General features: G+C 37.1%; 1 protein-coding gene across 3 annotated transcripts in view; it reads left to right on the top strand.

The window, feature by feature from the left end:
• Nucleotides 1-25,136, top strand: part of osbpl5 (oxysterol binding protein-like 5) — a 47,508-nt gene that overhangs the window by 9,952 nt on the left and 12,420 nt on the right. Inside the window, exons 2-8 of one of the 3 annotated variants that reach the window (XM_053481881.1) lie at nucleotides 5,782-5,834; nucleotides 20,061-20,217; nucleotides 21,782-21,855; nucleotides 22,470-22,550; nucleotides 23,524-23,625; nucleotides 23,731-23,934; nucleotides 24,129-24,213. In XM_053481881.1, coding sequence (XP_053337856.1) covers nucleotides 20,082-20,217; nucleotides 21,782-21,855; nucleotides 22,470-22,550; nucleotides 23,524-23,625; nucleotides 23,731-23,934; nucleotides 24,129-24,213 — 682 coding nt within the window. In that variant the 5' untranslated portion in view covers nucleotides 5,782-5,834; nucleotides 20,061-20,081. Of the gene's footprint in view, nucleotides 1-5,781; nucleotides 5,835-12,052; nucleotides 12,175-20,060; nucleotides 20,218-21,781; nucleotides 21,856-22,469; nucleotides 22,551-23,523; nucleotides 23,626-23,730; nucleotides 23,935-24,128; nucleotides 24,214-25,136 lie in introns of those variants that run through there. The other 2 variants (XM_053481898.1, XM_053481890.1) reach the window with 2 other exon arrangements.

Genomic DNA, 25,136 nt, shown 5'->3' with positions numbered 1-25,136 from the left:
AGAGAATTATGGACCTCATGCACAGTTATTACAAAAGACTGCACATCATCATTAATGCTAAACGGGGCAATACACAATATTACGAACTGAAGGTATGAAAACTTTTGAACAGGGATTATTTTCTCTTTTTTTTATTGTCATGTTTGATTGTGTCATTCTGTTATGCCTTACATATGAACTGGAGTCCATTAAGAAATAAAATTTATTTGTTTTGCCTTTTCACTCATAATTTCTTTGCAAAATATATTCAATTTTGAATATATGAAGCAAAGCAAGTTTTAAATGGAAGTGATTCCAGTGTGGTTAAAAAGTAACAGAAGCTGGTTTGAGTAAATGAGTGGAAAATACTCCCTGCCGGCTATAAAGTAATCGAAGAGAGCAGATGATAGAGCTGACCTTGAAAGGTTTTCTGACATTTATGGTGACATATATGATGTTTGCGTTTCTGAGAATCCGTTCCAGTTAACAAAGGGGTGAGGAGGACCTGTTGAATTCCCTTTTTTCATTTTTTTTTCTTTCATTTGCACATTCTCAGATGAGAGGTTTTAGTGTTCATGTATTTTTATATCTTTTTGTACTTTATAATAAAACGTTAGTTAGCTCCATAGACAAGTGGAATCTTCAGTGTGATAACCAGTTCCTAGTTCAGGTTGCCAAGAAACCTCACTGAATTTATACATGAACTTAAAATAAATATGGCCCAGGAATAGATAGACAGTTAAGCCATTTCTCTTACGCTTTACTCTCATTAAATCTCATGAAAAACATTCAGGACTACAAGGAGACTGTTTGCTTAGAATACTATATCGCTAATAGCATCTGACACCCATATGTAGGTCTTCCCTAAACTGTTGCCACAAAGTTAAAAGGCTTTAAAGTAAAGGGCCCAAACTTCTTACAGCAGGACAGTGTTCTGTGCACAAAGCGAGCTCCACCTCGACTCAATGACCCGATGTTAGCGAGGAAGAACCCGAGTGGTCCGAGAAACAATACCGTCTCCGTGCCTGACCTCATTTATGCTCTCTTGGCTTAATGCAAATCCCTAAACCCACAAATTTGAAAGAAAACCTTCCAAGAAGACGGGAGGATCTTTACAACAGGATGTGCAGCGTTCTCATAAATTTGGCCATGTTGAGGTTTGCACTGGATTCACTTGGTTTCGTCAATGATTCAGTATACCACCACCTGGTAAAATGCATTTAACCATCAGCCAGATCACATCTCAACTGAAACATGTAGTGCACATGAGACTAAAAATGTACTGTAGTTATAGCCTGGAAGTGTGTTACTGTACTTACAATATGAAATTAAATACTTTAATACAATACAAAGACTTTTGTTTTGTCTGCCAAGCAACTATGTAATTATATCCTGGACAAAAAAAGCCCATGTTAGTGATTTTTCCACCCCCTGTGTTATGAACATGTTATTAGGTCTGTGATGCTGGTTTGTTCAACTTGGCCATAGACTGTAGCCGAACATAAACCCCTAGAGATTAGGAGTCCTGGAGCTGTAATTGGTCCCACTGGACCTCTCAAAGTACAGTCACTGTGAGCTGCTGTAAGAGGCTAGAGAATGTTCAAATTCCCATCATTGTTCAGTTATAACCAACATATCAGGCAATGCATGCGTCGCATTCTTTCCCCTCGGCTACCATCAGTCAGAAATGGCCTCGTTGGTTTCAGGGCTTTTTTAAATCATTACATGTTTTCTTTAGTAGTTTGTCAGAAATGTGTCTTCTTGATTGGCTTCTGATCTCATGTAAGTTTGTCTAAGTCTATCTTCCTCGTAAATCTACCCATGTTTGATTTCTTCCCCTATTCCCAGGAAACAAAACCTATGCACATAGATAAACCACCCACAGTAGTTATGTAGATATTTATAGCCATCATCAGCAGTTTTGCTGAGAGGTTGTGGCCCAAGGGATTAACTGCAGTGTCCTCAACTCAGCCCAAGCACGTGCTGCTAATTCGCTGCATTATGGTATAAAACCATCGGCTCTAGAAAGCAACGGAAGCTCCCTAATGTTCTTGCACTTAAAATTAGGTGCAGTAATGAAGGAGCACTCATTGTCTAAATGCTGTATAGCAAGGCCTGCACTCGAGGCTCCTCATTAGTAAAATTTGTCCTCTAACAGTTTTACACATGCATGCACACACACACACACACACACACATAAAGACAGAGTGACACATCACAGTCTGTCTTTAGCTGATTACATGCAGGGCAGATGAAACTGTTCTAACACATGTAGGCAAGATGAAACTGTTCTAACCTGTGTGGAAAAAGATTCCAGTTCTCCTGAGCCTTCACAGGTTATATTGACCTTGGAAACGAGCACACACTGTGTAAACAAACCATGCTAGCCCTCTCAAGGGACACACCTCCCAACTGTTGGCAGGGAGGGAGAGAGAAGGAGAAAAAAAAGGGAGAGCATAAAATAACTTCCCACGCCTAGAGTGGAGAACCAGGAGGATCAGCTTTACTTTGCAACAGAGTTAAAGAACTAAGTTCAGCAGCACCAAACTTTAACAAGTGTTACAGCTTTAGTTTTCTTTGTAGAACACCATCACATTGTTGTTATTCCTGGGTAACATCATCTCCATGGTCTCAGTATGAGGTTTTGTCCTGTTGGCTCTTGTTCTGAATCTCAGCTCAACTCCGCTGCCATGTTTTCATATCTTTGACAACCAGCAGCGTTTTTTTTTTCTTTCTTTTTTTTTGCATGGAATTAATTAACAACTTGTCCTTCTAATAAACAATAAACTATTTCCATTATTTATCCTACTTTTTGTTTTAAAAAATGGACTTTGGTTCATACTATGAGTATGAGTTTTCTTTTGGGTCTTAACACCTCTTTATGCTCATGGTATCTTGAGGGACTTTTCAGTTCTCATTTTCAGTTTCTAAGTGCACATTTTGTCTCCGCTTCTTTGTAATAATGTTTACTGTACCAAAGATAGAATCAGTGCACAGTGCTCTTACACTTTCCTTTGCCTGTGCTTGTACTGTACATGGCTCTGGGTCGTGGTATCATTTAGGCAAGTGTTTTATATTCGTTTATTCTACAGTCTTGTTCAAGTCTCAATTTCTGATTGGTCAGAAAAAGCTAATTAATTTCATATAACAGCAGTGCTTCCCGCAAAGTAAATTACAGGGTTGTGTAAATGTGCTTGTTCAAATACATTATTGTTTGTGTAGTAACAGCGCATGGTGCATGGTGGAAACTGCACACAATCTAAAGCTGCTAATAAGCAATTTAAAATTATTTAATAAAGAAGAATATAATCGTTGGGCTGATGAAGCTGTAGTGAGGTATTTAAATAACGTGATATGTAAGGAGTCTCCCGTGTCAGCCACTAGAAAGCCTTTCTGATTGAGGAGTTTCCAGCTCAACACACAGTGTGGCTAGTAGCTTAACTCTTGGTGTCACTTTTTACTTAAGAGCTTGTGTTTAAAACTCAATTTGATTCTCAATCAATTGATTTTTTTATGTGTTTTATTTCAATAAATTGCCGTGATTTTGGTTTTATCTTAGGTTAAGATTTTTTTTTTATTCAAAATGATATTCAGCAAATATCTCCTCTCCTAATGGTTAGGGTTGGGTACCGAAAACCTGTGCCGGACCGAAACAGAACGCAAATTTCGGTGCCTCATTTCGGTGCCACTTAAATGCCTGAACTGTCGATTGAAATTCAATTCGATTCTTCGGGGCTATGATGACACAGTTGTAATAAGCATCAGATTTATCAACACACATGATTGCTAGTAAAATTTAACTACTGCATTCATGGGGTGTCAGAAATGATGGGAAAAATTTATTATTTCCTTAATTAGAAAAATCTTGAGAACTTCGGAAAGCATTGATAATACAAATCCAAAACATTGTTGCAGTAATGTTACTGTCTATTTTATTTTTGTAGATTGAAAGTTTATTAGATTAGATAAAAAAATTAAAAGCACGAATCATCAGGAAATGACAGATGCGGGTGAATGCAGCAACTAACGTTACACTTGCTCTGACAGCAGCAGGCGGTCTATATGCTAAACAACTTTGTGCCTAAAAAATGCCTTAAACTAAACAGTCGAAAGGGTGGCTATATTTCACAAGAAAGGATTCCGACACCGCGACGTGCAGCAAATGTTTTACAGCAGTCGCATGTAAAGGGGGAAACACGTCAAATCTAATGAAACATTTGAGGGCACACAAAATAAAGTTAAAAGCAAAGGGATGCACCGTGATTGACAGCTTGCGGACAACAGCTGGCTCTCTCTGTGTGGGCGACCCCAGCCTTAGTCATACCAACCGTAGCAAAAAGGAGTCCTCCGATTATGATGACGACAGCAGCCTTTCCGCAAATTAGTAGAGGGCTAATGTAATGTTAATCACAAAATGCAAATCTTGCAAAACGAATGGTCAAACAGTTTGTAAAATATTAATGTAACATGGATTCTGTTTATAATTATGGCTTTCCAGCTAGTACTAGTAGTTGTTTTTTGTATTTACTTATATATTCATATATACTTTTAACTTTTATTATATTGTTCAATTTTAAGCATTACATTTTTTGTTCAATAAAAATGTAATCTTGAATCACCCACAAAAATTTTGTGGCTTTTGTAAAGTATCAGTTCAGGCACCGTTTTGGCACCAGTACCGTTTTAAAAGTATCAATTTGGCACCAGTATCGAAAAAAACTCAAACAATACCCAACCCTACTAATGGTGCTCTTTCTTTCTCTCTCTCTCTCTCTCTCTCTCTCTCTCTCTCTTCATGAATGCTAGTGAAAGTATGGTGGTGGACTGTTGTTGGTCTACAGAATGTGATATCTTTACCAAACATTACAAAACTGGTTTCGACTGAAAAATCCCTAAACATTTCATGTACATATTAATTGTGTGTGTGTGTGTGTGTGTGTGTGTGTGTGTGTGTGTGTGTAATCATATCCTGCTGTTTGTAGATTTAGTGTTTCCTCCCTTTCCAAATAACTTCCAAATTTCAGCATCAGCTTCTTTGTCTTGTGTCTTCAGCTTGCTAATCGTGAGTGAGTTTCACTGCCAAGAGGTGCTTTGCATATAAAATCCTATACAAATAAAAGCCTCTTGACTGGAGATGAACTTGACTGCTTTCCGTCCCTTAACTAGCAAGAGTCTTGCTTTTTTTTCCTTAAGGAAACAGAAAAACCTGGGGTTTTTAAGCAGTACTGTATTTCAACTGTATATTTATACTGTATAGTGTTGTAAATGTCTTTTGTAAAAGTGATGATGGAATGCAAAGGCTGATTGACTCAGAAATCACGCTATAACGTCACTAAGAAAACCCATTTAGCATGCAGCCTTTCATCACAATGAACACATGAATCTAACGCTGTGCCTTCTCAGGCCGTTTCCTTCTGATCTTCAGTGTGTTAAAGGCGTGCTGTGTTTAAGTTCAGGCTTCATGCTGTAGGAATGACTTGCAGTTCGTCCCCAGTCTAGCTCTAACCTATTATACTGTATATGAGACTAAATTCTTTCACCAATCAATTATTTTTTTTTTTAACATGTAAAACTGTTTCTAAACTGCCTGGCCACAAAAAAAGCCACATATGGGTGTGTCATAGTAGGTGGGGGGTGGGGTGGGTGGAGGGATGGATTCAGTTCAGTTCACAATTCTGTGGTGTGCCATTTTATGTATTGAAACACTGACGAAATCGATAAAATATATATATTTTTTCATTTATACTGTACATGTTTGCATTTGAGTTGGTAAAATGTTGCCATTCCTCTATAATCCTACAGGTGGTGTGCACCAAATTATTCACACATTGGCAGACAGCACAGCATCGTGTGTGGTAGGAGCGATTTATTTATAAAGTTTGTTTGGAATTTTAACAATGTAACATCAAAATATATATATTTTTCAAATCTAGGCTCAGCAAGTTATGTGGCAATAGTTGAAGTCAGCTGATATACTGAATGAGAAGGATGTCACATCTATGCTTCTTTTTTTTTTCCCCTGGTCGCACAAGACTTAAATTGTGAAAGAGTGGTTCTGGGAACATAAGGAATCATTTTCACACATAAACTAGCCACCACATTTCACACCTAATAAAAGCTAAAGGTGGTTGGAAGAAATCTAAGTGTACACTTTTTTGACCAGACAGTGTCTTAATGCCAAGTCCAGTAATGATCACTAAGCCCAGTAATGTCAATTGTGTGTTAAAACATTTACGTATTTTTTTAAATGATTTTAATAATGATGTGCACTGCTTATCACTCTCAACCTTGGCTTGGAGTTTTGCTGGATATATGGGTTCGCGTTGCACAGATCTTGTTTCTCCCCGTCGTTACTTCCGCTCCGGTACAACAACGACGACCCCTGTTCTGCCTATGTGCCTTTTACACACAATACCAAAGTGCAACAATGGTGCAGTTATGCCATTCTAAAAAAATTGGGCATGCTGTCGGGGTTGGAGTGATGTCTATTAAGAGTCGGCTTACATTCGCCTAAATGAGTCAAATTCAAATTCAAATTCAAATTTTATTTGTCACATACACAAACATACACAGTACGAAATGTAGTGAAATGCATTAAAGTCATTAGCAAATCTATTTTTTTCTGTTACGGATCCACGTCACTCCATAACATATTTGCATAATGTCCGCCCACGTTCTACGTCACGAACAACTTGCCCGCCATCTTACAATTAACGTTACCACACTCTTGTTAATGTGACCGAGCATTCTTGCCGGGTTCGCTTAAACACTTTGTAATATAAAAAAAAAAACAATAAAAAACGAGAGCACACGAATCCTTTTTAACTGTTTATTCTCCAGCATTCACCAAAACTCACCAAACTCTAACACTCGCGAAGTGCGTATGCCCCATACCTCATGCCCCAAGGGGAAAATGCATGAGTAGTAATGATGGACCAGCGCTGCCATTATTTGTTTGGACAAGAGAAGGAAAATTTGCTGTGGATCATTTTCTTTCGAAGATTATTTAACGGGGTTATCTTTGACTGGACATATTTTCCGGAATTCTCACCCTCTGTCTTCGGTCTCCCGGACTTCATTAACCCCGGTGAGACCGAACCATACTCACTATACTTGGATAACACACATACAATAAACACAGACTTTGGACATTTTCCACTCACTCGCGTTCACGCACACATACACATACCGTTTATTATATATAGTTTGTAAATATGTTTATATCTTTGTTTGGTTGTGGTGCACCTTTTTCGTTTACTTTATTTAGTTTTGTATATGGCTGCAATTAACGATTATTTTGATAATCGATTATTTGGGCGATAATTTTTTTTTTATTAATCGGATACAACCTAAACGCTACTTTAATTTGATGTTTTGCTTGTAACTATAAAAAAACATAAATCAGGGTATTATTTATGTATAAAAATAAACTTTTAAAGATGCAAAAGCCACATATAGAGTTAAATGATCTTAAATTTTGACATTTTAAACCTTAAATGAAATGTATATATATTGTTTAAAAAATACACTGACATATTCAGTTGTTAAGATATAAACAGCTAAAATAATGTCATTTTGTATAATAAAATGATGTATGCATAAGTAAAACCACAGTAAATTACGTTTGTTACAAGTTAACTTGGTAGTGGACTATAAAAAAAAAAAACTGTAGAAATGCAAAAAGCTAATAGTCACAAATGTACTGTTATTTGCATTCGCTGAAAACCACAACAATCACTAAATATTTATAGAGTAACTATATATATAGAGTAATATATTTTACTGTTATTCGCACCATGTTATTTAATATAATCTAAAGTAGCGCCATTTAACTAATTACTATTGCTCATGAGGTGATTGCACAATTTGATGCTAGGGAGTAGCACGTTTTTACTAACCCTGCTGATGTTTCGCCATCCGTAACACCAACATGTTTATATAGCGTGCAGGTTACCGTCTTCTTAGAGGCGTTTATTGTAAATTGCTCCCATACCTTGGAGGACTTTGTCCACATACTTTCACGTACTAGCTCACATTTTTTCCTGCAGATGTTTCTGTAACCTCCATTGCGCGAGCGGCTGTGTATCTGTGTGTATCTTTGTGTATTTGTGCATCTTGTGGTCGCGCTCCTCAGTGACGTAAGCAGCCCAACTAATCGATAACGGCATTCGTTGAAAATGAATTTCATTATCGATAATTATCGATTTTATCGATTAGTTGTTGCAGCTCTAGTTTTGTATAATACATGTTTGCTTTATTTAATTGTTTGTGTTTGTCCTTTTTTCTCACCGTCCTTTTAACGCCACACCGACACAAAGATAAAAGACCTCTCGATTTTTGTAGCCACAGTTAATATAAAATTAGCTGGTCGTTACACGGTAAAACCGACACCATCTTTTGTATGTATTGATGGGTTTCCAGAGCAGTCATTCAGTTATGGTCATGGGCGTTTTGTTTTCAGACACACACTGTAGCGGCAGACCAGTCATAAAAGACAGCACCATCTGACCAATCACAGCAGTGAGGGCCCACGGAAAGGAGGGGTTTAGACAGACTGAATCTTCAAACTGCTTCACACAATTCATTTACGAATCATTTAGAAATGGGGTAAAATTAAATCTATTTTTGTAGAAAACTAAAGTGTTTTTTGACCTTGCATACTGTACATGTAAACCTGTTTTAAAAGACTTATTAAGCAATATTAGCAACCTTTAAAATGGCATAATAGGGGCACTTAAAGCAACCTAATGTGACTTTAAGAAAACATTGTTAGAAAAACTAGACCTAGCTGATGACCTACTCCTCTTTCTCTCATTTCTCTCCTCTCTCTCTCTATGCCATTACTTGTGGGAATCCCTTTCACATCACTTCTTATTTAGGTTAGCTGTACTTGATTGTTGTCATGCTGCCGTGGAGAAATGGTAGGCTTTTTAAAGATTCAGAGACAGACCGGTCTCATTGTTTAGCTTGCTGAATGGGAGCGTCGTCTCTGCCAATAGACTAAATAGAAAGGGCAGGCCCGCGGCGTGCAGATTTCCCTTCATGTCATTACATTTAGCTGACATCCTTTCCTTATTATACGTTAGTCAAGTTTACTTTTGACCAGACATGCTTCTTCTTTTTTCTTTTTGTTTCTTCCATATTTGCATTTTTTAAGCCTTAAGGACAAAGTTCTGGGAGAAAGAAAAAAAAAACTTTTCTTGGTACTGTGAAAGGTTGACATCGTATATAAGGAACTGATTCTCCAAGGTTTAGCTTCGACCAGAGAGTGGTTTGTGTGCATAGCCTGGAGTTCTAAGGAGTGGCATAGTTTGCTGCTAATCATTGACTATGCAAACATGATTTACAGTCTCTCAACGACTGTTTATTGTGGACAATCAAATTTCCATGAGTGTGGTAAAGGGTTGTAATTGTGCTCAGGACGTATACGTAACTTCCCAAAAAGATAATAAGAAATCATCTAACTAAATACAGTGATGGATTTTTAACAGCTTTATAAATGAAAGTAAATAAATGTTATCTTGTATATCTTGAATTAAAGTGAAACGGGCCCGTAGGGAGTGTGCCTCACTGTTGTGATAGACTGACTCATTAGTACCAAACGATTCTGAACATGTCCAGGTGGTGAATCGTATACCTGCTCGGATTTCTTCCAGAGCACAAAGCACCAGTTGAAAGAAGCACTGTCGCATCATTAAATGGTGTGAAAGTGTGTTCTTGTACGTAGTTGGTCGGTCAGACCTCCCGAGAGGAAGCAGTACTGATGGGAAAGAGCCGAGTGAAAATTGGAGCAGGACCCAAAAGCTTTTTTTGTGCTGTAGGGCTGAATGGTAACAACTGCCACGTCAGACCCACGAGATGGTTACACTTTTTTTTTCTATTTTCTATGCTGTTCAGTTAAAACATAACTCATATTAACTCATAGAAACTAAGGCCCTAGTTTGTTTAATAAGCACACAGAAAATCACTATGAGCTTGATACTGCTGGATATATTGCATTATGGGTAAAGACACAAAATGTAAACTACTAGAACTTTTAAAATGAACTTTGTTGAATTTGCTTTCAACCACTCATCATTTATACTGCTTTATCCTGTGTAGGGAGGGCCTGGAGCCTATCCTAGGTGACTTACGGCATGATGCGGGTTACTCCCTGGACAGAGTGCCAATCCATCGTAGTGCACATACACAATTTGGGAAGGCCAGTTAGCCTAATCTGCATGACTGTTGGAGAAAATCAGAGTACTACCAAGCACGGGGAGAACATGCGAACTCCATGCACACAGACCCGAGTCTGGAGTCAAACCCAGGTCCTAGAGATGAAAGGCCACAGTGCTAACCACTACAGTCACTGCTGTCATTTGACTCATTTATTCATTCGTTCATTCATTCATGTATTTATTTAGTCATTCTTATTCTCCTTGTTTTATTGTTCTAAACCAGCACACAGACTCTTTGTGCATCTATGTGTGCTGGCAACTGTGTGTTACTTTCATTTTCATTAAATTTTTTTAACTTGCCCGCTGTGAGATTAGGCTTTTAAGATAAACTCCATTATGATTAAAACACGTCTTTCCTTATGTGCTTTCCCCCCTATACCTTAGTTAAGAAATTAACAATATTTCATGTTTTATAATTTACACATCATTTTCAAACACATTAAAAAGGAAAAGAAATACTTACAAAGCAAAATGCAACAGTGTGAGTAAGGATAATAAAAAAAATTTCTCTTTTTTTTTTTTTAAAGCTTGACTGTAACAATGGACTTAAAATGTTTCTAAATTTTAAATCCTTACAGTAGGTCATACATATATGAGTGAGAGGATTTTGCACTGTTATTTATTTTTTTAATATCCCATGGTGAGGTTCAAGGAAAGAGGCTGCCTTTTTTTTTATTTATTTATGTTTTAATCCCACATGGTAACTAGACTCCAAAGGCAAAGTATATTGATTATTTTTAAATCAGGGGTAGCAGGACAAATATAACATTATATCCCTGGGAAAGGTCAGTAAAGATCAAAATATTGAGGCGTCATGTTTTATTCTAACCCTACAGACCATACTGGCTGTGTTTTTAAAAAGAGAATAAAGCTATTCTTTCTTTCTATATTATATATTATTTGTGGACAGACTGAGCTAAATTCCTCTTTCTGATGTACTAGTTGTGAACCAGTGCTATTGTGCACTAAGTCATCTTAACCCTCTTTACCTTAACCTCCTTTTCCTGAAGGCATGAAACAATTTTGAAAGTATGTGGACAAACAGCGTGTTTGAACCGAATAAGAAGGAACCACAGCTTGCTTTTGAGTTTGATTCTAGTCTTTAGTATGTGTTGCTTATTTTGCTGTTTAAATATCTGCTCATGTTTAACATTAATATTCAAATATAGTCATCACCTCTGAGGGTTTTCTTACACGCCATGTCCCCAGGAAAAGGACGCTGTGTCCAGAAGTGTTTTGATGCAAAGAGCAACACTGTACAGTAAATTCCGTCGCGACTCTCTCTCACCTGTTTTTTTTTTTTTAGACTTTCACCCACTGGGTCTCTGGCTGAGGAGGCAGCACTGATTGGCAGACCGGTTTACATAGAGTAAAGCTTCTAACCAATCATAGATTAGACTGGATACATGTTCCTTTGTATTTCTGGCAAATTAACTTAAAACTGGCATAGCCAATTTACGCATATCAAAAATATTAGATTCTGATTAAAAGCTTTGTGCATGGAAATTCGAATCAGATCCACATTCATGTAATAGTTCAACTGGAATCTCTAATCAGAATGATTTTAAAGAGGAAAGTTGCTAGTGGAGATCCCCTCTAAATTCAGAATTAAAATGTCTGTTTACATCAATCAGTACACTCACTTACTCACTCACTCACTCACTATACCACTTTATTCTGTATTCAGGGTCGCGGAGACCTGGAGCCTATCCCAGGAGGCTTAGGGCACAAGGCGGTGTACACCCTGGGCTGTGTGCCAATTCATCACACACACTTACACTCACTCACACACCCATTCACACACTACAGGCAATTTTGGGAACACCAATTAGCCTAACATATCCTTGGACTGTGGGAGGAAACCGTAGTACCCGGAGGAAACCCACCAAGCACGGGGAGAACATGCAAACTCCATGCACACAGAGACGGGAATCAACCCTGGCCGGGAATTGAACCCGGACCTTGGAGGTGCAAGGTGATAGTGCACACCACCATGCCACCCAATCAATAAACAAATCAAATAAATATAAGGGGGTAAACTGTCATGAGTTTCTTATTATATTTAAACAATTGCCCATTCATGAACCAATACAGATGTCAATATTAAAATTTATCATAAGAAACAAGCCTCATGTACAGTATGCTGCAGAAGTCAGTGTATAAGCTAGTTATTACAAAATAAGTAAAAAAAAAAAATACATAAGCTGAGAATCCTTCTGAATATCTATCTTTGTGCAATATTTACACTCCTGCTACACTCCTGAATTCTGTCCTAAAATCTCTCTGGAATAACAGCATTTGAAAAGCTTTATGTCTGTATCATATAGATGAAATATGATATGGGTAATCTTTTAAAGCATGAAGTTTTTTTTCAGGTGTAGCCTTGCACTGAATTCCTAGTGAACTCCTGCTCCTTGTTCATACTAAGAGAGCCATTCTTTCATTCTCCATGCTATAATTTCAACAAGAGAAAAGACCTGCTTTAGCGTTTCCTCCTCTTTTTCGTAGCACCTTTTCTTCTTTGATGGATTCGAATTTCTCCATTTTAAGTTCCCATTTTATGTGTGCACATTCATGGAAAAAAATAGAAGTACTTTAATACAATATTTGAGATTAAGGTGTTTGAGAAAGTGTTGAGTCTGCATGATTAGTCACTTCCTAAAAAAATAAAATCTGTCTTGTCTTTGCTTGCTTTGGCCTGCCTGAATCATTAAAGCAAAAAATCCACCCTGAATTGACTTGAACTTTCATCTTTATTATTATAATCTGATCTTTAGTAGGGCCAACATTTATTTTGTAATAACAGTCTTACTTGACTTTATTTAGCACCCATGTTTTAAAGTCTGCTTTGGTTAACAGATTTCTAAAATGCCCGCAGTGTCATTAAGTCTACTTTATGCTTCTCTATCAAGACTATGCCGTAGGTCTCACATAGCCACATACTCTACTCTGTATTCAATGGTATGCATTTCCCCAGAAATGTAACTACATGTTGTGCCAACACCAACCACAACGGCTGTGATTGGCCTGCCTGATAGTAATGCTGTTCCAGCTTGTTCTTCTGGAGATTTATAGTGTCTTCCTTTTCAAATCCTTTTTCGGAAAAGGTTGAAATCCGAGCAACCAAACGACTGAATCAGGGAGAGACTAATGAAAAACATAAATATAGTAAATATAGTGTCCCAAAAATCCATGTAAATCATTTGAAATATGAATTTGTCAAAATTCCAACCACATATTTAAACAGATATAGATTTTATAACTGATTTCTATAACTAAGCTTCTAACAAACAAATATTCAACACCTCGAGTCGGTGGTCCAGCTCCAACACACTCACTTTCGGCGAGTCCCTCTTTCGGCAAATCAAGAACATTATGCTTTCTGACTTTGCCATTCATATGAAGTGTGGCCTCATCACTGACAACAAAACACTTTTTTAAACTCCTCATTTTAAATTTTCTGTTGCATAACAACACAGAATTACATGTAAAACATTTGGAATTTTACACATCTTGCTAAAATTTTAGATCGTCTGACCGAGAATTGGTTGTGTTGTTAGACTACTAAACAATGACATTTTTGGGGATTTTTATTTTTTATTTAACATCTGTTAGCTCCAACCCCACAAGATCTACACACTTTCATTCATCGTGTATAGTGCACCATAAGATCACCAAAAAGTGATAAAGAGACTTGGCACAGTGCCATCGAAACCCCACCACCAACTAGCGGGTTGGTGGTATAACTGCAGCGTGACACAAACACACAACGCACATGTACTGTATAAATGCTCACAGCGGCCTAGACTGGTAAACGGTGCTGCCTGCAGGATTTAGCTCTTGCTTTATCTCTACCTAAATGAAGTGATGCAGCAGGGCTTTAGTCCCTTTGTCTCTCACCGCCTCTTTTGGTTCACTCTGCTTAAAAAGATCAGGTTACAAAGCTTTAGGTTTCATGCTAATATCATCGTTTACCCCAAATATGCCCGTCATCTTGTTGACCACTGTAGCCGAACTGAGTGTCTCCTCTTTAACCCAGCATAGCTTTGAGATATGTGATGCATTCTGGTGCATTGAATTCCGCATTTGCTTCAATATTTCTACTTTGAACTTACATTGTTTAACGTGACATTGCTGGAAATTGGTAAGGGAGAAAATAAGCACTTTCTTTTTTTTATAACTCTTTTAAAATAGACAATTCTTACCTATTATGTCCAATAATAGTTTTATTAATTTTTTTATATTAAGCGCTAATGTAACTGTGCTAAGAATGTCTTCCTGTCTATTGATCAGCACATGATATTGTGCATCATCTCTAAAGAATGATAAAACTATTCCAACAACCAATACATTTTCACCCAAATTATGGTTAATACGCAAAGTTTTTAGTACCAGCATATATTTAATGTGTTTCATGATGGATAATGCCTTTAAGATTTATGTGAATTATGACCGTGTTTATAACCTGCTGAAAAAGAAGTGAAAAGGAAAAGGTGTGCTATGAATATGTGATGTTTTTTTTTTTCTGGATAAATCTCTGTTCTGGATGGTTGTTCATAAAAGTAACATGCTGTGAGTTTTTAGTGCCTGATTACTGCCTACTGTTATCTATTACTGTAGTGGAATATTAACCCAGGCTTTGTTTTGGTCTTCTCCAGTTTCCCAAATTCAGGGCATGTTTACCTTTTAATGGTTTTGTAACTTGGATAAATATGGGTCAGTCTTCAAAAACAAACACTCTCTCCTTTTTCCCACTTAATTCAACAAGGATATTTCTTTGCCGAACAGTCTGAGCTAACAGTGATCCCTGTGAGATCTGCCTTTATAAAACCACCCTTAAGCGAGTTACAGAAATGAGATAGTTACAGTATGTGTTTTATATACAGCTAAGTGCATAACCCATGAAGAATATTTAAACTGACAGAATCCAAAAGCTGCTCAAGAGAATTCACAACAGTCTTGGAGGCGGTTTTAAAGACATAGTGTCCGTAAAATATAGTATTTTTTAGAGATTTATTTTTTCCACTTTCACTTTTCACTTTATTTATTTTTTTTTCACAAATGCGAGATGATGCACTTAGATTTGTTATCAGATTTACTCCATCATTGGATTTTGTCCTATTAGTATACAAACATTTGCTGTAAACTAGGGCTGCACACTTTGATCAAAAAATTACATCATGATTATTTTGAAATATATTGTGATTTCAACTTATTTTCAATTTTCAATTTATTTATTTATTTTATTAAATCTGCCATTTTGACAAAATATCTAATTTAGATGATGTTTGCCAATATTTATTTATCAACTCAAAATTATATAAAGAAAAATCATTATAAACAAATACTTAAATTATTGTGAAACGTTACATAAAGTCCAGACTATGTTTATATTACCTGTAATAAATTGTAGCCCTTTAAGATTAAATAATTGCACAGGTCCATATTGGAGTATCACTATTTTACGCAATTAATTGTGCAGCAATGCTGTAAACTAAAGATGATGTTTAGCTGCTCCTGAAATATCTTCTCTTGTCACCAAAACTGCACAGCTGAAGATCTGTTTCCACAAGGGGTGTAACATTGCGTGTATTCGATTCATCCTGTTCATTACTGGGGATGATCAGTTCGGAGCGCAAACTAATGCTGGGGAATTTTCTCCATTATTTCGGTTAACCCAAATTAAAGGAACAGGAAGCACCTGAGGACTTTTGTTGAAGCAAAAGATTTAAATTTACTCCATTGAGAAAGGAGTTTACTGAATTGTGCAGAAGTAGTAACAGCACCATCATCAGTAGCAAGTAGTGCAAATAAAATTAACAAATATCCTTTAAATATCTTTTATTCAAAAGAAAGATTGTTTGCAAGGTTTGCTGTGTTACTATTCTTTAAAAAAAGTACCAGCCATGTAAGAACGAAAGACGTGTGCTTTCTGTGTACATTTCTAAAGTAAAATTCCCAATAAATGAAAAAAAAATGAATGTCATTGAAATGTACCGAACCATGCCTGCATAACCGATGTACATACAGAACAGTGACTTTGTTTACTGTTACACCCCTTGTGTCCACACTGTAGCTACAGATTTCTGTTCATGATAAAAGAAAGAGGAACTTACTGTGGCTTTCTGTTGTCACAGCCCATTTCCCCTTAGGGTGTGGGATGTGCTGTGTGTTACTAGATGCTTTTCTGCTCACCACTGTTGTTACCAGTGGTTATTTACGTGCAGCCTTACAGTCAGATCAACCCAGCCTGTCCTTTCAACATTTACGTCCTCTTATTAACAAGGCATTAAGGCAACAAGGCATCAAGTAGTTCTTCCTTTTAAGGTGGCTGGTCAATCCCTGTAGAGGTGTCCCAGAGACAAACAAAAAATAATAATTAAAATAATATTGTATTAAACTATGTAATAGACTTGTTATGGAGTGTTTTGTATTGCATCCTGGCTTGATAGCAGATTAAAGAAGCACATTTAATTCCCAGAAGATTCATTCTTTTTCAACCCTTATCTTATACAGAAAGCCCTAAAATAAATTTTAACACACAAAGTAACCTGGAAAAGGGTTTTATGTCAATATAAAAACAAATAGGGGGAAAATTAGTCAGTTACATATCGCGGTTCTTGTACTGTATGTATCGACACAATGACTCCAAAATCTTTTTTAAATAGACTTTTTTTAACTATATCTTTTTGGATTTGAGGTGGATATGTGGTTCAGTTCCTCTGCAATCCCACAGTCTAAACTATTTACATGTTGGCAGGCGGGACAGCATCACATGTGAAAGAAGCTAATTATTTTCTAAATTTGTTTAGAATTGGAGAAGAATTAAATGAACATGGATAGAATCAGGATATTTATAAAATCGTGATACTTGCAAAAGCACAAGACAATTTGAATCCGCAACCGAGTATGCTGATGTGATACCTGGTTATAGGCTCCAGGCCCCCATGTGACCCTCCACAGGATAAGGAGTATAGAAGTTGGATGGATTTAGGATTGTACTGAGGCTAGTTTCAGACAGTTAATTTGTAACCGCATAGGGAGGCTCAGAAAACTTTGTCCTTGGTTTTTTGTTCATCATTTAACTTTAGTGTCACTCCTTATTGCATTATGATTTGTTTAACTGAGCTTGACTTGCCTTTTCATGTGACTTGTATTGCGTTTGGCTTCAGTTCATACTACACCTAATGTGGTCTTATAAACACGCTGAACAGAAAGGCAGGTTGCTTAAGACATCTTGTTACGTTTAAATGTGGCTGTGCAACATGTTATTGCCAGGAGCAGCTAACCAGTCTGCAGATCGAGGGCCTTTAATCCTTAAAGGAAATATTTAAGGCAGTCAATGAAGTCTGGGGTCAGCAGAGCCGTGTCTAAATCATAGTTTAGAAGCTGTAGACACTTCTTGTGATGTCTGCCAGCTTCAGCATGCTGTAGGTTTGAGATTTATCATCTTAAAAGAGATTCAATGTGAATGAATACATTTCTCATTGCCCACAGGAACATTTCTCCAGTGGATGCTTTAAAGTTTGTTTGGGGGCAGAGCAGTATATTAAGAAACTGCTGCAGCTAAAAGATAGCTTTTTTGTATAGATTTAGGAGTGTGTGTGTACATTTTACTCATCTCCCTTCCTTTGTTGTGTACTTTAGGAAAATTTATTTGACCAGTAGTAATAAGAAGGGACGTGTTAGTACTAATACCTGAAATTTCTATCTGTTTAATACATGCTCATTTACTCATATTTGTAGAACAATGCTAGAATACAACAGCCAATATCTTGTGATACTACAGAATGGGTTTCTTGCACTCTTTACCTTATCTACATTACTATATTGTCTTCATAGTCTGTATTGTCTCAGAGTTGTCACATCTCATGTTCTTACATTTTTGGACCTGCTACAGATGCACATTTCACAAGTAATCTTTGAAATCTAATCTAAACCGAGTATTTATTCAGACAGATGCATCTCTTGTACAAGTTCGAGAAAAGGTATCCAGATTTTCTGTATCCGTATTTTTTTAAGGATCAGACGTTACACTCTCTAAATGTTCACTGGAACAACAGAGTGCGCTCTGAGCCACCTCGGCCGGGATCATTGTAATCGGCCGTACGGCCTTCTTTAAAAAGTTCGCTCTATGAAAATTTTTTACTTCGACTAAGAGTCTCCTCACCATCCTGTGCTTGGAGTCTTCCGTAAATATCAGTTGGTTGTACGACTTCCTTCATGAGACATTTCATCACAAGTGCTGATTTGACTTGAACAACCCTCCTAATATGGTATCTCAGCTTGGACGATTCTTTACAGTATTTATGTGCAGTTGTTTGATGTTTATTATTTGCAGACATTTATCAGATGTCCTTAACTCCTCAGTCAAAACCCATTTAGCTGTTCTAGCATCAGTGTCGGCTTTGTCAAAACTGACTAATCATGTCAGCTGCTAGGATGAACATGTTTTTTCCATGAGGTTGTTGGTGCTCGTGGTATAAATCACTCTTGAGCGGTCACTAGAGGACATATCTAGTTGGTGAGTTGCCCAGTGATGACCCCTGACCTGTCAGCTCTGTGTTCCACCTCTAACATTTATTGACCACGTCCTGGAAAAAGACTACTCAAGTGTGTCTTTGCTACGGAGTGAAAGGTTAGATATCCTCGTGACTGCCAGGTAGCGCCACTAGATTACATGCTGAAAAACAAACAGCATTGTTAATATTACTTCTTCTTATGCATGCTCACATTTAAAATGTTAACATGTCACACACACAACTTAAACCCCTGGGTAGATTATAAATGAGATCAAACTAATCAGTGGACGTGTATATGAGACACACGCACAGCTCCAGCTCGCAGTATGTAGGGCAACTGACATCAGGGACTAATGCAGCATGAGCAGGAACCGTCCTTTTACGTAATCTCGCTTTGTTAGGTTTGACGCTTTTGCATGCTGTTTTTGTTTAGTCTGGTCTCTTTCTTTTTTTTTCTTTTTTTCCCCTCTTCCTTCCACTGCACTGCTGTGTAATCTTCTTCGTAAATAGCAGACAGATGTTGAGCCAATCAAATCTCTGTTGTCCCACTTGTACCCTCCTCTGGCACTGTTATTGACCTGCAGTTGGCCTGGCAGGCTGCCAGTCTGTGTGTGTATGTGTGTGTGTGTGTATGTGTGTGTATGTGTGTGTATGTGTGTGTATGTGTGTGTATGTGTGTGTATGTGTGTGTATGTGTGTGTATGTGTGTGTATGTGTGTGTATGTGTGTGTATGTGTGTGTGTGTATGCTGAGAGAACTGCAGTGCCAGAAAAAAGCGAGAGAAACAGAGTGGGGTTTTGTAACACTGCACCTGAAAGACTTGCAAGCTCACACACACACACACACACACCTCCTTAGACTCTCACTGCAGTATGAGGGCTATTTTTAGCACAGTTCCAAGAGCAGAAATGAGATTTGAAATAACTAGACTCCCATGCTCGACACTGCATCGTATAAACTCTTACTGTTCTCATTCTAAGGCAAAGAAAATGAAATTAACTGGAGGGATATCAGAAAGAGTTATTAATGAAATGAACTGGAACAATCAGTTTGATTAGCTAATGACTAAAAGGTGACCATAACAGATTTTAATTGTTCATTTTCTGCGTTACTCACCTTCCTCTCCACATTTGTTTGCATATTTAATTGTTTAATTGCTCTATGACGTTTTAGTGCAAGCAATGACGCATAGAAGAGAGGGACAAAGAGTAAATTCATTAGTGTGCTGTCTGGTACCTAAGCAGGTGAACTGTTAGCTAATGTAATGCATTGTCTCACACACACACTAAATAACTAAACTATATAAAATGAAAAATGTGTCTAATGTGTTTCTCTGCAGACGGGCAGCCTGGAAGGCGGGATGAAGGAGGAGAACCTGTTCCGTCGGCGTTTTTCTCTGTGTCCCACCGCCACCACTCCACCCAAAATAGATCCACGTGCTCTGGGCCGCAACCTGTCATACGGAGGGGACAATGAGATGGATCCAATCAGCCCAGGTATTTGCAACTAATGAGTGTGTTTTAGTGATGGTGCTCCACTTTATAGAATGTTGTGTTTTTGTAAGTGAGCCTAAAGAAATAGCCATACTGTTGTTATTCACTTTTAATACACAGTGAAACAAAACAACATTCCTCCAGGACCAAGGTGCTACATCAGCATTACAGCATAAATTAACAACATAAAACGGTAACAGTCAAAAGTTTAGTAATGTGGCTACTTGGTAGTGCAACATAAAGCCGCAAGGTGTCACTTTGTGGTAGAAGTTGTTTTGCTGCAACCACTGGCTTGTACAGTATAGTCCACGTTTTATACTGTGGGAATAAAGCCACCATGTTAAGACATCTTTTTGGCTCTTTAAGCTAATTTGCTGTCTTCAAGCTAATGCTAACTACAGGCTTGAGCTAACCCTAATAAAGCAGAATTTACCTACAATTCTCATTCACATGTTATATACTGTATGTGAATACCTAATGAAACCATCTTTACATATTCCTTTATAAGAGAAGTGTAGCGTTGTGCAGCGTATTAGTCAGGGGTCCTAAAAATAAGTCGCAAAGTTAATTGTAAGCAACAAGCATGTTTTGTTTTAGATAACTTTGCTTGGTGTTTATTATATACATGAGTAATTTAAAACTGTTCTTTTATTTGTGTAAGTTATTAGAACATAAAAATGTCTGTCAATATTTTATAATGACTTAATTACATAATTAATAATGATAATATGAGTGTTTCTGAAAATACAGTATAAAGTATATTGCAATACATATTTGCCCATAATACAGTTGTAAAACCACGGACGTAGTTGTGAAAATCAATAGAAACATACAAATTAGAGTAATTAAATCATAGTCATGCAATAGAGAAAAGTGCTGCTCAAATACTAAAGTGCTCCTGGAACTCATGGAAATTAACAACCAAATGTCTTCGTACACAAGCCAAATATTTTAACACATGGGTGCAAAGCCTTTATCATCCTCTTGCCATTGTGCCTGAACAAATTACTAGGGTCACTAGTGATCACTGATTATGAGTTCTAATCCAGATGATCCAAGGTAGAAAAATTTTGCACATGAAAGCATATGGATGGAGTGTTCCTGCAAATTTGTTGTGCTTAGCAGTGATTACAGGTGGGTGTTAGGTCTGGTTCTGATGTGACGTATTGCTGTGTATATTTGTTTAAAACTTATGATGAACATAAGCTGTTTGATGCAAGAAGTCACTTTATAGGGAAAATGTAGTTTTATATTTAGTATAATAAATATAAAATCTAAATTATACATAGGAATTAATGGCCAAAATTAACAAAATAATTACATTTTATGTTGCTTTTTTTTGTTTCTAATTTTTTATTTTTTTTTAAATACAACTGAATGTGATTCAGTAGTCATGCAGGTGAAATGTGACTGATACCTATAATCGAAATATTTTGCTTCGTATATTGTAGATTATTTGTATTTCACATTGCGATCTCAACACTCTGAGTACACAAAGCGGACGTGCTTGTTAATGTGGGGTGTGTGTGTGTGTGCGCGTGTGTACATGTGTGTACGTGTTCTGCAGGCAGTGAGTTGGAGAAGAATGGTTTGCCTTTACTGAGAGATGAGGTCAGCCCAGGCCAGTCTCCCAGTAGTGCCGTGAGTCATACTTCCTTCTTCCTATCATTCCCAAAGTGTGTGTGAAAATATTTCCACCCATTCAGTCCTTAGCGAAATAAGACGCCTAATTTCTTTTATGTTGTGTTGTTAAATGTAAGTACATAAGACAGTGCTGAAGAATCAAAAATTAAACCTGAGCATATTTAAGTAGATAAACCTGGGAAAATATTCTAAAGCAGAACTCAATAAACGTCACCTGCGGAAGAGTAGAACAAAAACAGACCCTAGCATTGAAAGCACACCTTCCTCTGGTTAAGATGCTAATTTTGGGTTACGGAGGCAGTCATTCTCTTCATCTCGCTCTCTGAGCTTCAGCTGACATCCACAGCTGACTGCACAGACCTGATGAATTTAGCTGCCTGCGATTGTGGTCAGATTGAAAGGAAAGCACTGTTGTTAAAGATGGCCTCTCTTCTAGTCTGACATAATTACTGGGCTGGAGATTCTAAACATAGAGCTAAGTGCTAGTGGGAGACTGATGGTGGCCTGTACTGGTAGATATGTGTCTATAGTATGATGATCTTCCTCTATTTTTGCTCACTATATAATTAATATACACACTTATTCTGCTGCAATCTTTTTCTTTTGTGTAGTCAGAATCAAAGATGTTTATAGGTTTGGAGAAGGAGAGCTCCTCACCCACTGAAAGGCTGGCCAGAAAGGAATCTCTAAAGGTAGAATGTATTCCCTGTTTTTTTTTTTTTTTTTTCGTTTTTTTTTTTATTCCCCTAATCATTACATGGTGATATTAATATATCAGTTTAAACACAATATAATTGTAAATATTGGGGCGATTCTGTTGCTAACATGTTAGTTGGTTCAACGTTTGTTTTTTCTCCCATGATTCGTTAGCAAGTGTCTGCCACTCTGACTTAACAGGAGGACGTTACCAGTGAACTTACAATGGAGTCCAGTAGTCAAAGAAATTACAACAATCTTAACTATAAAGCAATAAGGTCCAGATTTTCACTGTTGAGCAATTAAGCAATCCAGCATGAAATTGCGCTATACAGACTCATCTCAGCTTATTGATGCGTTACATGATGACACATGCACAGATACGGAAGTGATGGAACTTTCTTTAATGACTATTTACTTAAACACCACAAATTTAATAGCCAGTTATCAGTGTCACAACCGGAAGTAAGTAAGCAGATTCTTCAAGAGCATGTTGAGGAGCAGGGATAGCTCAGTGGTTAAGATGTTGGACTACAGATCCAGAGGTCAGAGGGTCTAACCCAAGCAACACCAAGCTACCATTGCTGGGCCATAACCTCATTTTGTCAAATAAGAATGCTATGTATAAAGTAGTTCTGGCTAAGGTGCTGTAAAAGCATATCTGTAGAGTAACACCACGTTCTACGAATCAGCTGTTTGAGGACTGTTAAGTCAAGTGTGCATTTCATTGGTTAGATTATAAATATGTTCATAAGACTAAGCGGAAGGGGCTGAGGTCTAAATTTGTTTTAGAGATTTCAGAGAACAATTTCTGTATCTCTGACACCCCCTAGTGGTGTTTTAATTAACATGCTTAAGTTGTGTGCATTTCTGTGCATTATTTTTTTTTGTTTTTTTCATTATTTGTTGTTGGCTTACTACATTTTATGTTTGTCTGTCTTACTCTTACTCTTTAATGTCTTTTTCCAGGTTCAAAAAAAGAATTACCGTCAGGAAAAGAAGAGGGCAGCCAAAGAACTATCCAGTGCTCTGAAGGACCCAAGTGTGGTCATAATTTCTAACTGGTTAAAGGTTTATAAACATTTCTCATGGTTTCAGTTTTTTTTTTTTTTTTTTTTTTTATAAAAATTTGTCCAGATAAATGGCTTTATGATGATTTTTCTGTTTGTCCGTTAGATCCGGGGAACACTGAAGAGCTGGACTAAGCTGTGGTGTGCTCTGAAGCCTGGAGTTCTCCTGATCTATAAAACACCAAGCTCTGAGCACTGGGTGGGGACTATTATATTAAACGCCTGCAAGCTGATTGAAAGGCCATCGAAGAAAGATGGCTTCTGCTTCAAACTTTACCACCCTTTAGACAAGTCCATCTGGGCCATGAAGGTTAGACATGACCATTGTGATCTATTTGTTTTTTTTTTTTTCAAATTTTTTTATAAAAGACACATTATAGCATGTCACTCTTGCATGAGCAGGACTTGGCAAATTTAAGTGAAATATTCTTTGCATGACTCATTAAATTTGACGGTGTGCTAATTGGAACGCAGTTAATTAATTGGTTGATTAATTAATCCCAGGGTCCTAAAGGAGAGACAGTTGGCTCCATCACACAGCCTCTTCCTGGCAATTACCTGATTTTTAGAGCAGCATCTGAGTCTGATGGTGAGTATGTATGTGTGTATGAATGTTTATGGAATTATAGTTTAAGCTAAACTATACTTTGTTGCTCCAGAGGTGAGCCGTATGAAGAAATGTGTTTGGTACCCTTTGTTATATATGTAATATAAAAATATAATTCATACCAATGTTATACCAATTAAAGACGTCTGTTTATAGTAGAGCGTGTTTGCTTATGTTGTTTAGTATGTGACCTGTGACATATGTTTCATCACCATACCTTACACCTGTTTCTTCATTTTGCAATAAAGATACATATGATAATAATCTTATTTGAATGCTGCCCCTTAGAACTGAAGCCATAGTCCTGAAGACTGTTTTATGCTCGCCACAGAACTTTTGTTCACAACATGCTTATATTAAGCATCATTTCAACACACAGTCTACTTTGGTACAATTTTAGATGAGAAATGATTTGCAATCACACACTATCTAGTGTTACACCGGAAAAAGATTTATTTCCTTTTTTAATCAATTTAGTTCCATTTTTTTTTTTTCTCATGCTCCAGTAACAGTTTTTCTTGAGACTTGACCACTTTTGGCATGTTCATTAGGGATCCATGTCTACACCTGGAGTTCTGTAAAGATGAATTAGGATAATGTCAAAAGTGCTAACTGTTAAAGGTGCTATACAAAGTCTGAATTGAATCATTAGATCTATCTATCTATTTTAAACATTGGTGGGACCGGTAACTTCTCTTAAAATACAGTTCCTGTGGAGTTCTTTCTGAAGAATGTTATGAGAACATAAAAGTTTGTGCTGAATAATATGCATACAAAGCCATTATAACACTCTTAATCATTAAATTGATAATTTGCAATTATAAACAAAATATCTAGCATTATATTAAGATGTTGGGGGAATTGTAGCACACATATTACAGTAATGTACCCACAGACCGTTACTG

The sequence above is a fragment of the Clarias gariepinus genome, chromosome 2 (genome assembly GCF_024256425.1).
Source record: "Clarias gariepinus isolate MV-2021 ecotype Netherlands chromosome 2, CGAR_prim_01v2, whole genome shotgun sequence".
Taxonomy (NCBI): domain Eukaryota; kingdom Metazoa; phylum Chordata; class Actinopteri; order Siluriformes; family Clariidae; genus Clarias; species Clarias gariepinus.
Note: the sequence above shows the minus strand (reverse complement) of the source record. Positions and strands in the feature narration are given on the sequence as shown.